The sequence below is a fragment of the Zea mays genome, chromosome 3, assembly GCF_902167145.1.
Source record: "Zea mays cultivar B73 chromosome 3, Zm-B73-REFERENCE-NAM-5.0, whole genome shotgun sequence".
Taxonomy (NCBI): Eukaryota; Viridiplantae; Streptophyta; class Magnoliopsida; order Poales; family Poaceae; genus Zea; species Zea mays.
The window spans coordinates 163,744,696-163,759,670 of NC_050098.1; the positions used below are offsets into that span (position 1 = coordinate 163,744,696).

The window sequence follows — 14,975 nt, forward strand, 5'->3', positions numbered from 1 at the left end:
GAATAATCCTCCCCATCAAAGTGAGGAGGCTTGCCTAATGGGATAGAAAGCAATTGAGCATTTGATGAACGCGAAATGTGCGAGTAATATAAAGGAGTGTGGTTAAAGGAAGTTTTGACCGTCGTTTGTTTTGAAGTAAAGGCGTTGTCGTCCTTTTGCGAAGAAGTGTCGCTATCGTAGTAGATGATCTTCTTGATGCGCTTCTTCTTATTGCCCTCCTTATTGTTGCCCGATCTTGGGTCGACGGTATTTTCTCCTTTGGACTTGTCATCGATGGGGTTTTTCTCCTTCTCGTCGGACACCTCTCCCTTCCCTTTGGATCCATCTCTTCGGGCGATTAGTCCTAAATTGAGGAGATTGGCTCTAATACCAATTGAGAGCGCCTAAAAGGGGGTGAATAGGTGATCCTGCAATATCATCACTAAAAACACAATCTTGGTCTAAAAGATGAGACTTGGTGCAAAGCTAAACCAAGTTCGAGAGATAAGAAGAGAGAAAGTTCTCTTCACTTGATTGCTCTTGAAAGATATAAAATAGACATAAGAGAAATATTCAAGTGAATTAGGAGAACTAAGGAAGAGAAAGGAAAACCACAAAGAAATAGCCTGCAAGACATGTTTATCTTTCTAGTGGTTCGGTCAAGCCTAAAATGGTTGCCTACTCCACGTTGTGGTGTCCCAAGCGGACAAGGGTTGCACTCAATCCCTCTGAAGTGATCCAAAGATCGAACTTGAGTGCCACAATCTTCCTTATATCAATATGGTTGCCCTCACAAGAATCTCCAAAGTTGGAGTCTCTCGCACACAGATTAATGGGGTTTACAACTCAGTGACAACACAAGAGAGGGGAGTACACACAAGAGCAAAACACAACAACACAACGCAAGAGAGAGATCACAAGAGCGCAAAATACACAAAGTCACAAGAACATCTAAAAAACGGCGCTCGGATCTCACTAGAATCACTAGAGTGCGTTGCAGCATAGTGTCGGAGTGATGTGCTTTTCTTGGAGTGCTAGGTACTAAAGAGGTGTGCCATGGGGTCTTTTTATAGCCACAAAACTCTCCATAGGTGTTGTCCTTCTAAAAAGATGCTGAAATCTAGTCTTCTGCGGGGCGCTAGACTAGTCCGATGCACTACCGGACCGGGTCCACGTGCCTCGAGCCCAGAATCTGATTAATTGGTTTCTTTAGCTAATGGGCACCAGACCGGTCCGGTGTACCTTAGGATCGGGTGCCGCATCATCTAGTTGTTGGCCAACGTCATCGGGCCGACACTTTTCACGGCTCCGTGAATTATAAAAATAATTTCCAAGAGTGCGAGGTTTAGCCATATAGCCGATCATGTGCACACCGGCTCGGTATATAACGGCGTTAAATTCATCTTAGTGAAACTGTTTTGATATGACAGATGTATTATGACTTATTTTAAAGGCCCTACTCCTAGTTTGTGAGTTGGTTAGGGCGTCTGCAGTGGCATCGAATGAAAAAAAAAAGAGAAGCACCGAGAGCCAAAAATATGTTTCTGTGTATTTGAAACAATGTTGGGGACACCCTTCTCAGGAATTTCTATTTACCCAAATGAAACCTGTGATCTGTGAGTTGTATAATTGTAGGTATTTGAGATAGGTCTAGGGGTTGTGTACAAGGCGTCTGTTGTAAGGTTCGTTTAATTTGCTGTTATTGAGAGTGGCGAGATAGTTAGGCTGACATTTTGAAGTGTTTTTTTAAAATTTATTGCTATGTATTATGTGGTCTATAAAGTATGGTAGTCAGGCAACTTCAAATGGTTAATACATGAGTTTTGCATAGGTGTACTTTTTTGCTAAAAAATCTTTTCTATCATCGGATAATGCAACTTCGACATCTTTCAAGCATAGATCAAAATTTTAAATCTATTTGCTTTTTTTAAAAAAAATAAAAAGTTGAAACTTGAATTTTACTTTGTCTTTAAGTGATCGATTAGATTGGGAGATCAACACTGCAACATCAATTTACATGTCAGTTTGTTTCAAACTTGTGACATTGCTGTCCTAAATACGATCTGTTACCCTTTTCTTCTTTATAATAATATATAGGACGGCAATGAGGTGTTCTTGCGGATTAAGAGGTCCACCCAGCTGATGAACGCCTATTGCGAGCGCCAGTCAGTCGGTGGACATGAATGCCATTGCATTCCTGTTTGATGGCCGCAGGCTTCGTGGTGCTTGCAGACCCACTTCTCCAGTAGCTTCCAGTTTCCAGCATTTGACTGATATTTGGCATGCCTGTCCAGCTGGAAATGGGAGGAACATCATTAGTCCAGTGCACAGCCTCCCTCTCGCCCCTGCCACGTCAGCTCTCGCCTCCACTCTCGCCTCTGCTGCTCCAGTGCACAGGCTGCAGCAGGCTACAGCCTCAGGCTATAGCCACATCAGCTTTTCTATTTCAGAATTAAGTAATTCACGCGGATTTATTTCAACGCTCAGAAAACACACAACATAATATTTTTATTGAATTAAAAATTACAAATTGCGTAATAATTAAAATAAAATTACATGACGATTTAAAAATACATAATAATTAATAGAAAATTACATAGATCTAATGATTATTATGTCCCCATACATGTTCAACCAAATCATTTAGTAGTTGTGTATACATCGATGTGTCCGTCATCTCGTTGTCCATTTGAATCCTAGCTGCTAGGCTCGGGGTTGCATTGTAGTAGATCGACGGGCCGACTGTAGAATCAACTGTCTCATATGTCTCGTCTAAATCGGCATCACGCTCGTCATCGATGATCATATTGTGCAAAATGACACATGCACGCATGATCAAACCAAGAGTACGTTGAGAGTAAGAACGTCCAGGAACTGCTATAATGTTGAACCGAGATTTCAACACTCCAAAAGCGCACTCAACATCTTTGCGCCATGCTGCTTGAGCATTTGTGAATAACTGATGTTTCTCACTTTGTGGAAGCGGAATACCCTTGATGAACACCGGCCAGGAAGGGTAGATGCCGTCGGCAAGATAGTATCCCATATTGTGTTCATGTCCATTAACCATGAAGTTCACTATGGGTGCTTGACCTTGAAGGACATCCTTGAATAATGGCGACTGATTCAGTACGTTAATGTCATTGTTGGACCCGGCCACCCCAAAAAAAGCATGCCAGATCCACCGATCATACGATGCAACAGCTTCTAAGATGATGGTGGGATGTTTGATATCCCCCCTTGTGAATTGACCGACATGGGCGACCGGACAATTCCTCCACTGCCAATGCATACAATCGATACTTCCTAGCATGCCTGGAAAGCCACGCTCTTCTGCTTTTGCTAGTAGACGCTGAATATCCGCGACATTTGGTCGACGACAGAACTCCTCCTCATAACAATGAATGATACCCTCACAAAACTTCTCTAGACACTCTAATGCAGTTGATCTAGCTAGCTTTAAGTACTCATCTATCGAATCTGCAGCGGATCCATAGGCTAACAAGCGCAGAGCTGCGGTGCACTTTTGTAGGGGAGAGAGCCCGAGTCGACCCGGAGCATCTTCTCTTTGGGTGAAATACGGAGAGTATTCACCTAATCTAAGCATAATACTCAAAAAAGTTGTCGCCTCATGCGATACCTGCGCCGAAAGTAATTTGGAGGATACACACAGTCATCGGCGAAGTAGTCTTGATGAAGCCGATCATGGGCAGACTCACGATCACGATTGATGTAGCGTCGACGACGCTTGGGCCTGCTCGACGACTCTTCATTGAGGTTGAGCATAGCCTCCTCCATGGCTGCTTGCAATGCATTGCAGATTGCCCCTTCGGCTCCTTCACTTGAGTTTGTGCTCGAGGAAGACATGACGTGAAGATGAGTAGAAAAGGCGAGTTTGGAAGAGAGAAATGAGATGAAATGGTGTGTGAAATGAGCTCCACCCGGGTAGGGATATATATAGAGGGATTGGGGATGAAATTTGTAATTTTTTGCAATTTTTTTCGAATTTTTTGGACTCCAAACGGTCAAAAACGGCTAGTTGCAACGGCTAGCACACGTGGACCAATCAGATCGCGACACGTGGACCAGTCAGATCGCGCCACGTCGCTCTCGCCCGCGCTCTCGCCCCGCCAGTGCCTCACCTCCCTCTCGCCTCCCTCTCGCCCGCCTCTCGCCCGGGCGGGCGCTCCAGCGCGGGCGAGAGCGAGGCGATATCGCCCGCTCTCGCCGGGCGCCAGCGCCATCGCCCGGCGCCGGCCTCTCGCCCGCCTATCGCCCGCGCGCGGGCGGCAGCGGCCTCTTCTCGCCCGCGCTGCCGCCCGCACTGGCACCAGCCTTAGTATGGTTTGGTACTTTGGCCTGTCATGTCTCGTTTATCTATCCCTTAAGGGGGTGTTTGGTTGCTCCTACTAAAGTTTAGCCCGGGTCACATCAAGCGTTTGACTTTTAAATAGGAGTATGAAATATAGACCCAACCAATTGAACTAGATTCGTCTCGTCTTTTAATCTTCGGCTGATAAATTAGTTTTATAATCCGACTACATTTAATACCCGGAACGGAGGTTCAAACATTCGATGGGACATGGGCTAAATTTTAGCGGGGTGTAATCAAACACCCCCTAAATATATCCTGCCTTCATTTGTACTACCAATGATGCGCCGCCTGCTCGAAGTGTGCTTCGCTTTACTGACCATCTTGTCTCCTGGTCCTCTCCTATGTACTAGTACGTTTTTTTTTTGTGCACGGTGGCGGGGCTGATGGTTTGTTTCGTGTTTGCCGTGGTGTAGGAAGCCGTGCGCTGCACGTGTCACCGTAATCATTTCGATGCTAATGTTTACCCTGATTCTCTGAACCAGGCATGTCGACGATGTGTTGTGATGATGGTACCCTGATAGGCTGGTTATAGTGGAATAATGATCAACTGCTTGGAAGGGAGCTTTATCAGCGCCTATCAACCTGTACTTGAGTCCATCTATCTGTACATGCATACGTACGTACGCAGCCTACAGCCACAAACGCGCCTCGTACTCACCGGCGATCTGGTCTGGTCGTCGCAAACTAAAATGCTACTAGTATACTCACCGTCACCGGCGATCTGATTCGACATGTGCAGTCGGGCGAAGTTAAGGTAGTGTTTGGTTGAGGAGCCAAGTAGAACGGAGTCGTTCCATCCCTGATTCTAAAAACAGAGCCGCTCTGTTCTGTGTTTGGTAATCTGGAACGGAGCGGCTCTGTTTTTTGTTTGGTTGCAGAGTGAACGGAACGAAGCGTGACTGTGAGAGCGGGATGAGAACAGAGCGGCTCCGTCCGGTTGATTTTTTGGAGCGGAATGGTTCCGGATCTGAGGAGAATATTCTCTAATTGGAGTCATTCCGTTCTAGTTACTTTGTAACCAAACAGCAACAAAACTAGGACAGAACGGCTCCGTTCTACTTGGATCTTCAACCAAACACTACCTAAAGTTAGCCACACGGTCCACGAGGGCATGGTCCCCCGCCGGTAAACTCGCCGGTAAACAGATCTGTGAAGTGATGATCCGTCAGTATTCAGTAAACGACCGAGAGATCAAAGTGAAGATCCAAAATCCAGCCTCGCGTACTATACTGTACGCCTGGGCACCTTTTCTAGGACGACCCGCGCGGCTGCTCTCCCTCCGTCTTAAAGCTCCGAGTATTTTTAATTAATCGTGGATCATCTCTTCGATAATTACGTATTTTAATTAATTAGTCCAATCCGGATCAGAGGAGCCTGACATTCTTGGAATTTTTACTGTTCCACGCCGGCCGTAGCGGGCGGCCCCATGTGCATCTGGACTGGACCTGGAGCTCCTGCATGTAACCGTAGCAGTCCAACAGAACGGGACAGGAAGCTCCCGACATGCGGGGGCCATCCGGCCATGGAATAGACGGATCCACAGGGCCCACCTCCCAGCGTCGGGGCTCGCTGGTCCTGCTCCTGCAGCCTGCAACCGTACCGTCCGTAGCAACGCAACGGACGGAGTGAGAGAGGCTCGGGCTCGGCCGTCTCCCGTCTTCGTCTTGAATGCTCCGGATCACATGAACGCCCTGGGTCCGCAGTTAATGGCCACGATGTACCCCGTGCCCTGCCCCCGCCCTGCGCATTCACTGTAGCTCATGCCATCTCCGCCGGGACGTAGTACTAGTACAAATGAATCTACTGTAGCATCTTTATGATGATTTCATTTGGAGTTGCAAAATCCTCGGGCTGGGCTTCCTTCCGGTGCAAGCTTTCCAGGCCCAGTCAATGGCTTCCCCAGCAATCTTCACGGCCTGGCAAGGGCTGTTCCTAACAAAATGGCCTGGCAACCGCTTTGGATTAGTAGTTACTTATTAAATCCGGGTCAGGATTAGGGCCTGTTTGTTTACCCCCCAGATTATATAATCTGGATTAAATAATCCTAAGAGGCAAACAAACAGTCCAGCTTATTTGCCCAGATTATATAATCTAACCCCTTGGATTATGATAATCCATAAGCAAGTGAGGAGGTGCTTATTTCAGATTATTTTTTCCCACTTCCCCACTACCCTTTCAAGTTTCCTAGAAATTACCCACCATTGCCATTATAATCCACCAAATCGTTTTTGCGCCTAGTACTAGTCAATTTGGGGATGAAGAAGGTGACATGAATGCCTTCCGTGATAATATTGCTAATGCAATATTTGACAGTGTCAATTGAATTATTTTTTTCATATATGAGTTTCAACCTAGTACAAATATAGAGGGCATTCTTGTCTTCCTCATACAAAAGAATCCTATTAACAACTCAAATAATCTGGGTAAACAAACGGGACTACTCAGATTATATAATCGAGATTATATAATCTAGATTATATAATCCTCCAAAAATAATCCAGATTATATAATCCATGAAGGTAAACAAACAGACCCTTAGTCATCATAAGATAATCCGCGGCCCACGCCTCTCGATTCTTTTTGGTTTTCGCGGGGTTCCGTGCCGCTCTGCAGACTGTGCTGTCACCACAACTGGTGAGAGAGAGAGAGAGCGTGAGAGCGAGAGGAGAGAGTGGATAAAAGCATCGGGGGTTTGGAGTTTGGACTTGTGTCTAGACAGCGAAAGGGACGGCAGAGGGAGGAGAGGGCTCAAACCGCCTGCCTGCTGCCCTGCACCCCGCGCCCACCCCACTTCTTCCACTTCCACCACCTCCTCCCCTCCAGTCCCCCTCTCCACCTGCCCCCCGCTCCCTGGTCCGGCGCGGAGAACCAGCCAGCCAGCCCGTCGTCGCTGTCGCCCGCCGGTGAAGCAGTAGCCGCGCGTGACGCCGGATCCAATCCGCGGCCCTCGCCGCGCGCGCGGTCATGGACTTCGACGGCGCCATTGGCGATCAGGGGTGAGTTGCGCGCACCGAAACACCGTCCGTGGTACTACTGGTCCTGGGTCGCGCGCCGCGGAGAAAGGCCGCGCCTTGGTGCCCGCGGCTGGGGACGAAATTCCAGTCACCGGCTTCTCTTTTCTCGCTTCGGTTCCGTCCCTGCAGGCTGCAGCCCACCGTCGATCCCCAATTTTGTTAAGGGAGCTCGGGTGGGTGTGGCAGCAGGTACTAGAGCCCGGAAGTTGCTGCGCCCCTTTTTGGTGGGTGAGCTCTTTATGCGTCCTACGATGATGTTAAGGGAGCAGGACGCAGGGACTACTAATTCTGGGGGCAAAGGGCCGTATTCTCCCTTCTTTTGTACGAAGCTTTGCTGTGGCTTTTGCGCCTTTTCGGCGTGCTGCGTCCATAATCAGCTAGCAGCGGTTCAGTTGTCTTGGGCTTTTCCGGCCATATAAACCCTAGCTGCCCTGCCTGTTAGCTGCTCCCGTGAAGTTCGTGACAAAGCTGGTGCTGTAGTGTCTTGTTTCGGACACCACTTCTGATGCATTTCCTTACTTATCCAAGGATTTTTGTTTTTCTTGTTTCATCCGTTTTCGTTGTTAGATTGCTATCACGAGCTTCTAACCCTCGCTAGTTTACTGTCTGATATATATTTACCGAACGCTGAACATTCTGTCATTACACATCCAAAAAAGAAAAATAGTAGAAAAAAACTTTTACATATTTGCTGTACTCAAGATTAAAGTTTTACCATGTCTGTTTGTGGCTGTTGCTTGCCTTTCGTGCCAGTTGTTATTTGTCACCGATGCATTATTCATGATCTACATTCCTCCCAAATTTACCTTTCAGTCCAGTACAATTCACTGTTAAGATTTTTACCCTTTTCTGCGACGTTAGCTGGGCATACTTTTATGCTCCACATTTTCACTCCTTGCTCTGAACTTCTCCTCAAGTTTCTTGCAAGATTAATCACTTCTGATTGAGCTCGTTGCTGTGGAACTTACAGTGAGCTGTGGGAATGGCAAAGTCAGGAGTATGGTCTGCAGAAAGATTTGTTAGCTGGTTTGCACCGTGCCGTTGCATTACTCATTCTGCCCTAAATATATATCCACGCAAAGACCTGAGCATCTTGTATTTCCGGTTTGGCAGCTCCATGTAGCAGCTTGTGGGCTGAAGCACCCAACAATATGGGTGATGATTGGAGCATGTTTGATGAGCAAACACCAATTAAACATTGTACAGACTTCGAATTTCAGTTCTGTGATATAGGAGGTAAAGTCTTGTTCTCGTGGTTTTGAAATCTACAGTCACAAGCTTAAATGTAGATTCTGAACTATTTCAGTTCACACCAACTTATCTGCGCAAATGGTTTTCCACGGTCCAATACGACCTGTAGTACCACCTTTTAGATGCTAATATATGTTGTCTAATTCTCTCTGCTTCCTGAAATTGCGTTATTGACATTGTATTTCGTATATATGTAGTAATATATAAAGTGTAAATCCACAAACAAATGACTAATATAATAACAAAATCAGCTGATCATGGCAATTGGATCGAGTACATTTCCAGGTTACAATTTCCCTCTTGCGTATGTCTAATCTGAGCTATAAAATGCAACTAATATAGGATCTGACCTAATTATTAGTACAATGGATTCCAATTGATATTTCCTAATTCTATCCCATCTGACCTTTTCCGCAAACACTCAAGAAGGCGCTTCAATGTTAGTTGCATTTTCTGACTAGTAAAAATGCAATGCAGATATCATCGTCAAGGAGTTTGAAGAAGGGAAGGAAACTTTGCAGGCAAAGCGCAGACGCATGTTGCAGTTCTGTCCAGAAAATGTTGAGGTACATGCTCTTTAGTCGATCTATCAAAGTATCCTTAAAGATGAAGTGAACTATTAGTAATGTTGTTGTGTCGGAAACTGTGTCAATTTACGGTGGTATGTTGTTTTGCCTTCATTGGTATAATGCCTTTCTATGTCTGTACTAGATGACACGTTCTATGACTGAAGAGGGGCTTTTGGAAAGTCTTCAGGAGATGGATTTTTCAGGTATACCTTCCATCATTACTGCTAGACTTCTGGTGTTCAGTCTGGGAGCGTTCTTTTCCATTCCTAATTAGAGTGCTAACTCCAGGTACCAACTGTTTACTGAACTCTGACGGGACTGATGAACTGCCAGAAGAATGGCTAGTCGATTGCTCACAAGACACCGAGCCTGGTTTTCCGGCAGAAGAAATGTATGTGCTCCATTCCAGTTTTCATGAGCGCTAGGATTTGTGAGTTTTGTTGAGTTTCACTGTCATTAAAGCTGTACTTATGGCGTCTAAACCTCCTTGGCAGGAATAGCCCTGCTGCTGCCACGGAAAAAGATGTTGATACGTCTGGTTGGTACAAACCTCACATGAGATTTCATTCTTGCAGTTTATAGCAGATTCTAAGTTGTTTTTTTTTTCTTCCAGCACATCAGAATGCTTCGCCTAGTCAACAGTCTATCGTAGTCAACAACAATCGTGCACAGGCTAGACCTACACCGCTGAAAGGTGTGCCCTCCACGCGTGCTTAAGGAATCATATGGTTTTTATTCTCCCCTTTGAAGAACAGTATAGAGTGCCAATATTGGTCATGCAACGCATCCTGCGGATTGAACTAAAAAAACACGCTGCTTTCATCTGTTCCAACAGCTGGCAAGAGCATCATCGGGGCAAAGAAGGCGAGGACATCCGTGGCCTTCCCTTTCGAGCTCATCAAGCCGAGCAGCATCCGCGGCGACGTCACCCTGAGCGACATAAACGAGAAGCTCCACGCGCCCCCGCCGTACAAGATCAGGCACAAGAGCGACGAGGAGCCCAGCTCGCTCCAGGCCTCGGCCATCTCGGGGAAGCCTGTGGTCCACAAGACGAAGATCCACACCGAGGGGGGCAAGGGGAGCATCACGATCACCAGAACCAGAGGCTAAGCTGACCATTTGCGGTTGTGACACCTGCACTGCACAGTGGCGGCTAATAGTTCGACTGGCCTTTTTGCGTTTCTGGTGCTCTGGGCTCGTCTTCGTCCCCAGTTGGTTTTGTTGGCCCAAGAGGTGCATGGCCTTATTAGTGGAGTCTAGAGTGCTTATACTAGGCAGCATTTACTGGCTTGTGTGGGTGGGCATCTCTGCCTGTGCTTGCTGTTTGTGGGAGAGATAGATATTAGACGCGTAGTTGGGTTGGGTGTTGGATCACGCTTGTAGTAGGGGTGTCGCAGCTGTGCTTTGGTTGGTTTGTGTTGTTGGGAAGGCGAAGTAGTAGTTGGTTTAGCTTGATTAATTAATATGGACATATTGATTTGGTGAGGCTATATAAATCCACGGGATGGAGGCTTGACGGTTTTTTTTTTTTGTTATCTGGGATGGTTTTGCCTTAAGCCCAACAGCAGAAACAGTATGGTCCAATCTGGAGCGAGTCTAGCAGGAGAGCAGCAATGATTGGCTCGACGAATGATGCCCAATGCTGTGGCCTGTGGTGTCGCTGTCGCTGCTCATGATCATCGTCATCGGCAAGAGCCCGCTCTGGGTCCGACGATGGACCAGCGAGCTCGTCATGGTCCCGAACCCCAACTGTCCTGCCCGCGCCCTGGGCTTCCTGTCGGTCGGGAATACGACCTGTCAGGATCCCAGCAAGTGCGCCCAGATCTCTGCTGAAATGACGACTGACCTGCGCCCGCCACAGCCGTCGTCCGTCCGGTCCGGCTGTTGGATTGGATGACGCACACGAACGCGCGAAGCCGGAGGAGTTGAAGCGCGGCAGAGACGCCAGGTCCCGGACGGACGGCAGCCATGGCCGAGAGGCTTGCACGGGCGCCCGGGCCTGGTGCCGCTCGACAGCGGCACGGGCGAGTGATGACGCGTCGCGCCGTGCGCCCGTACATACCGACACCGGGGTGGGTGTCCCTGCAGCACGGCGATACGGGTGGCTGTGCCTGCTGCCGCTCCGTTCCACCGCAACAGGAGATGAGCAGAAGATCTGGGATCCAATCACAGAAACTCTACGGAGACAGCTTGCGTCTGCTGTGAGACGACAGTACTTTAGGCTGCGATGGGAGCATGAGCCGGGGATCAGGCGTCCCTGCCTGCCCGGGCACGAGACCGAGCGAACACGTCGTCGGGGTCGGGGAGGAGGCGGAGGCGGAGGCCGGGGCCCGGAGGCACACCCCACCACGCGTACGGCCACAGCCTGGCGCGAGGCGTGGGAGGGAGTCTGTTGGCGCGGCGCCTTCCTGGGCGGACCGCGGACCCACCGCGTGCCCGTGGCGCCCAATCACCGGCAGCTCGTCTTCTTGCTGCCAAGACAAACCCAGCGTCCCAACAGCAGCTGATGATGCTTCGCTGCTCCTCCGGCCGGCATGCAGATCCAATCCGGATGCCAGTTTTGGCACTTCTCCGGGGCGCGAGGGCCGGCCTCGCCTTCGTTCCGTAGCGCCTAGCGCGTCACGCACTACCTTGTTGGCGTCCTCGCTCCATCGCATAAGCTGATGAGCACTGACACAGTTGATCGGCCTCGTCACCCCTCGCGAAGCAACTGTTTCCTTGACTTGCGTGGTGCTGTGCTGTGCTGTAATTAGAAGACCTTAATGGCAGGCAAATCATATGCAGGACTCCGGTTCGGACTGCAGAGCGTCAGCAGGAGGTGGCAGGTGAAATCCCCTCATCAGAGATTCCAGACCTAAAATCCAAATGGAGAGGTCCAGCATACCACCAAATATGCTCTAACGCTGCGGTACGCGGGGCGTCTTTTCTGGCAGTAGAGACGTCGTCGTCCTCCTCGTCCTCCAACCAAACACCAAGCTGGACCGGTGCCATAATGTCCTGATGGACGAGGAACGGGAAGCTTCAACAGTCAGACAGGCACACCAAACGTTCCTAAGTACTCCCTCTCGGTCGTTCTAAAATAATATTCGTTTTAGCTCTTAACGAATATAGACGAACATGTACGCGAGTTAATGTATGAATTCTATAGAAAGGCAAAACGAATTTTATTTTCATACCGAGGGAGTACGTACTATTCTAGATTCCTATTGTTAGTGACTTAGATGGATTAGGCCTAGAGCCCTAGAGTAATCACGCAGTCACCAATGTTTAGTGGCCTGGTAAACAGCAAAGAACGGGACATGCACCCGCTGACGTACCGTTGCTTGCACGCAGGCACCACGCAGAAACCGATCAAGCAGCCAATTTCATTTTATTAAAGGAATGTATTTACTCTTTTTTTTTGGTACCGTCATCCACATGCACCACGCATGAGAACAGAGGTCCTGCAAAAAGTCCAAAACTATGCCACGATCGCTAGCTACGGGTACGAGTACGAGGCGAAGCGTGTGGAGAACAGGGTTCAAGCGCAGGTGCATCGTGCTACTACTTTGTTGATGATGCTACTTGTAGAGGCAGTGTTCACAAACAGGGGCGGAGAGGGAAGGAGGGGGTGGACCAAGATCCTCCTCACAATTTCCACTGTTTTTTTTTCGTTCTTTCAAAATGGACCAAAACTTCGACAGGCGTCGTAGGCTCGTAGCAACAAGAAAAAGTTAACTGCAACAGCACAAGTGTTAAGATGGGGGAAAGGAAAATCAGAATCACAAAGCGAGCGGTTGATGTACGCGAGATACATGACATGGCCGTACATAACTGCTAAAGCAGAGGCCAGAGGGCATTTATTTAGGCTTCTCGATTGGATTAATCAACGCTACCTACCAAGCGTGTAATGGCTTCTGAAAGCGAAACCGGTGAAACCAAAAGTGATTTTTACTTAGAAGCTGAAACCAGCAGAACATATGTTTCCCCCCTAGTTTTACCATTTTTTTTAAGAAGACCAAGCACTAGCAAAACTATGCCGACAGAGATAAAAAACAAAACAAGGCAATCAAGTACTATTGATAGCTCGCTAATATTTTTAATCGTTTCTTATGTTTGTATATGGACACCATGGAAACAAAAAAAATTCTCATTTTTCGGCACCTAAAATTGCGTGCTACAAATAGCATGGCTCTAAAATTGAAAGAGCATGGGACGTGAAACTCCCTCCTACTATAAAGAAAGAATCCACCCAGAAACATAAATAGGAAGGCCGGTGATTACGCATGCATTGTAACCTCGGGAGTTTGGGCCCAACTGTCCGCACGTTGCGGTAATTGTATACTCCTACGCCAGCAGTTTAAAAAGCCCGCGAGACCCGCTCCAAGCTGCCCCGTGTCCAACGCCTCTCCTCCCCCTTCCCCGCGCGGGATCCAACCCGCCCATAAGACGCCACCGCCCCGCATCTGCCGCCACCTTATCACGACCCGACCTCCAACCCCGACGCCAGCCAGCCAGGCACGCACGCACGCACCTACCTGCTGCGGCGGCCCAGAGAGATGGACGGCGGGCGGCCGGAGATGCGGCGGACCATGACGCTGTCCGAGCAGCTGTCGTCCACGCCCGACCCGGCCATCCGCGACTTCCTCAAGATCCCCCAAGACGCCGACGTCGGCGGGATCCTCCACGACGAAGATAGCCCCTCGGCTGTGGACGCGCAGGGGCCCCGCGCCGGCAGGACGAGCGGCTGGAAGCCGCTGCGGGACCGGCTCCGGCTCCGGCGCGCGGCGGGCGCCTGGCAGACGCCGCCTAATAAGCCCGGCGCTGCCGCGGCGCACGCCCCGACCAACAGCGGCAATCTCAGCAACAGGTACAACTACAACCCCGGCGAGGCGGCGGCGGCGTTCTCCCGCACCTTCTCCCGCGCGCCCTCTCTGCGCGCGCCGTCACTCCGCGCGACGCCCACGTTCTCGCGCGTCGCGTCCACCCGCCTCGGCCCCGCCTCGTCCCGCTCCAGCTCCAGGCGCCCCGCGACGTACGACTTCCGCGACGTCGACGAGCGACGCCACGACGCCGACGCCGACGACGGGGGCGAGGAAGAGGACGACGAGGGCGAGGACGACGACGACGAGGGCGACGAGGAGGATGAGAAGGAGGAGGCGCCCGCGGCGCAGATGTCGCTGATGGCGCTGCTGGAGCAGACGGACAGCCAGTGGGACGACGACGAGGACGAGGAGGAGAGCGGCGGCGGTGGCGGCGCGCGCAAGAAAGGCGAGGGCGACGACGACGAGGACGACGGCGAGGGCCGGGAGGAGGAGATGGTGCACGTGTGCTGCGTGTGCATGGTGCGGCACAAGGGCGCGGCCTTCATCCCCTGCGGCCACACCTTCTGCCGCCTCTGCTCCCGCGAGCTCTGGGTCAGCCGCGGCAACTGCCCGCTCTGCAACGGCTTCATCCAGGAGATCCTCGACATCTTCTGACGGATCGATCGAGCTTGCCGTCGATCACCATCGTCTAGCTTGCTTCCGCTTCATATCCTAGACGAGGATGTGAGTGGCCGATGCGACACTCCGGAATCAGTGAAACTGAACCTCTCGTAGACGAATTCGATTTCGAGCTACCCAGCACCAAAACTCTGTTGTTTGCTAGATTTTCTTTTTGGGGATGTCATTGATCGTTCAAGTACGTATGCTACCGTACGTTGCAATAAAATGGTATAGTATCTACGCAATGTGTGTGTATTTCCGTATTAGTACAGTATTTCAGAGTGGTTGTTAGGTTGACCAACCAGAACCAAGATAAGATTCA

At 49.7% G+C, this 14,975-nt stretch overlaps 3 protein-coding genes across 4 annotated transcripts; all 3 read left to right on the forward strand.

Moving 5' to 3' along the window:
* Positions 1-6,966: 6,966 nt before the first annotated feature.
* On the forward strand, positions 6,967-10,714 carry LOC100280154 (uncharacterized). Of its 2 annotated transcripts, none has more exons than XM_008674528.4 (9): positions 6,967-7,350; positions 8,339-8,394; positions 8,482-8,604; positions 9,097-9,185; positions 9,331-9,391; positions 9,477-9,579; positions 9,689-9,726; positions 9,802-9,882; positions 10,024-10,714. In XM_008674528.4, the coding sequence occupies exons 1-9, from the start codon at positions 7,319-7,321 to the stop codon at positions 10,296-10,298; spliced, it is 858 nt and encodes a 285-aa protein (XP_008672750.1). In that variant the 5' UTR covers positions 6,967-7,318; the 3' UTR covers positions 10,299-10,714. The 2 variants fall into 2 exon arrangements, with proteins under 2 accessions (XP_008672750.1, NP_001146558.1); NM_001153086.2 differs by having other exon boundaries at positions 7,062-7,350; positions 9,683-9,726; positions 10,024-10,709.
* An 8-nt stretch (positions 10,715-10,722) lies between these two features.
* LOC103652329 (uncharacterized) lies at positions 10,723-11,880 on the forward strand. The gene has a single exon (NM_001367265.1). It carries the CDS (start codon positions 11,424-11,426, stop codon positions 11,850-11,852), a length of 429 nt encoding a protein of 142 aa, NP_001354194.1. The 5' UTR covers positions 10,723-11,423; the 3' UTR covers positions 11,853-11,880.
* A 1,690-nt stretch (positions 11,881-13,570) lies between these two features.
* On the forward strand, positions 13,571-14,892 carry LOC100381751 (putative RING zinc finger domain superfamily protein). The gene has a single exon (NM_001174554.1). The coding sequence runs from the start codon at positions 13,727-13,729 to the stop codon at positions 14,645-14,647; it is 921 nt and encodes a 306-aa protein (NP_001168025.1). The 5' UTR covers positions 13,571-13,726; the 3' UTR covers positions 14,648-14,892.
* Positions 14,893-14,975: the final 83 nt, after the last annotated feature.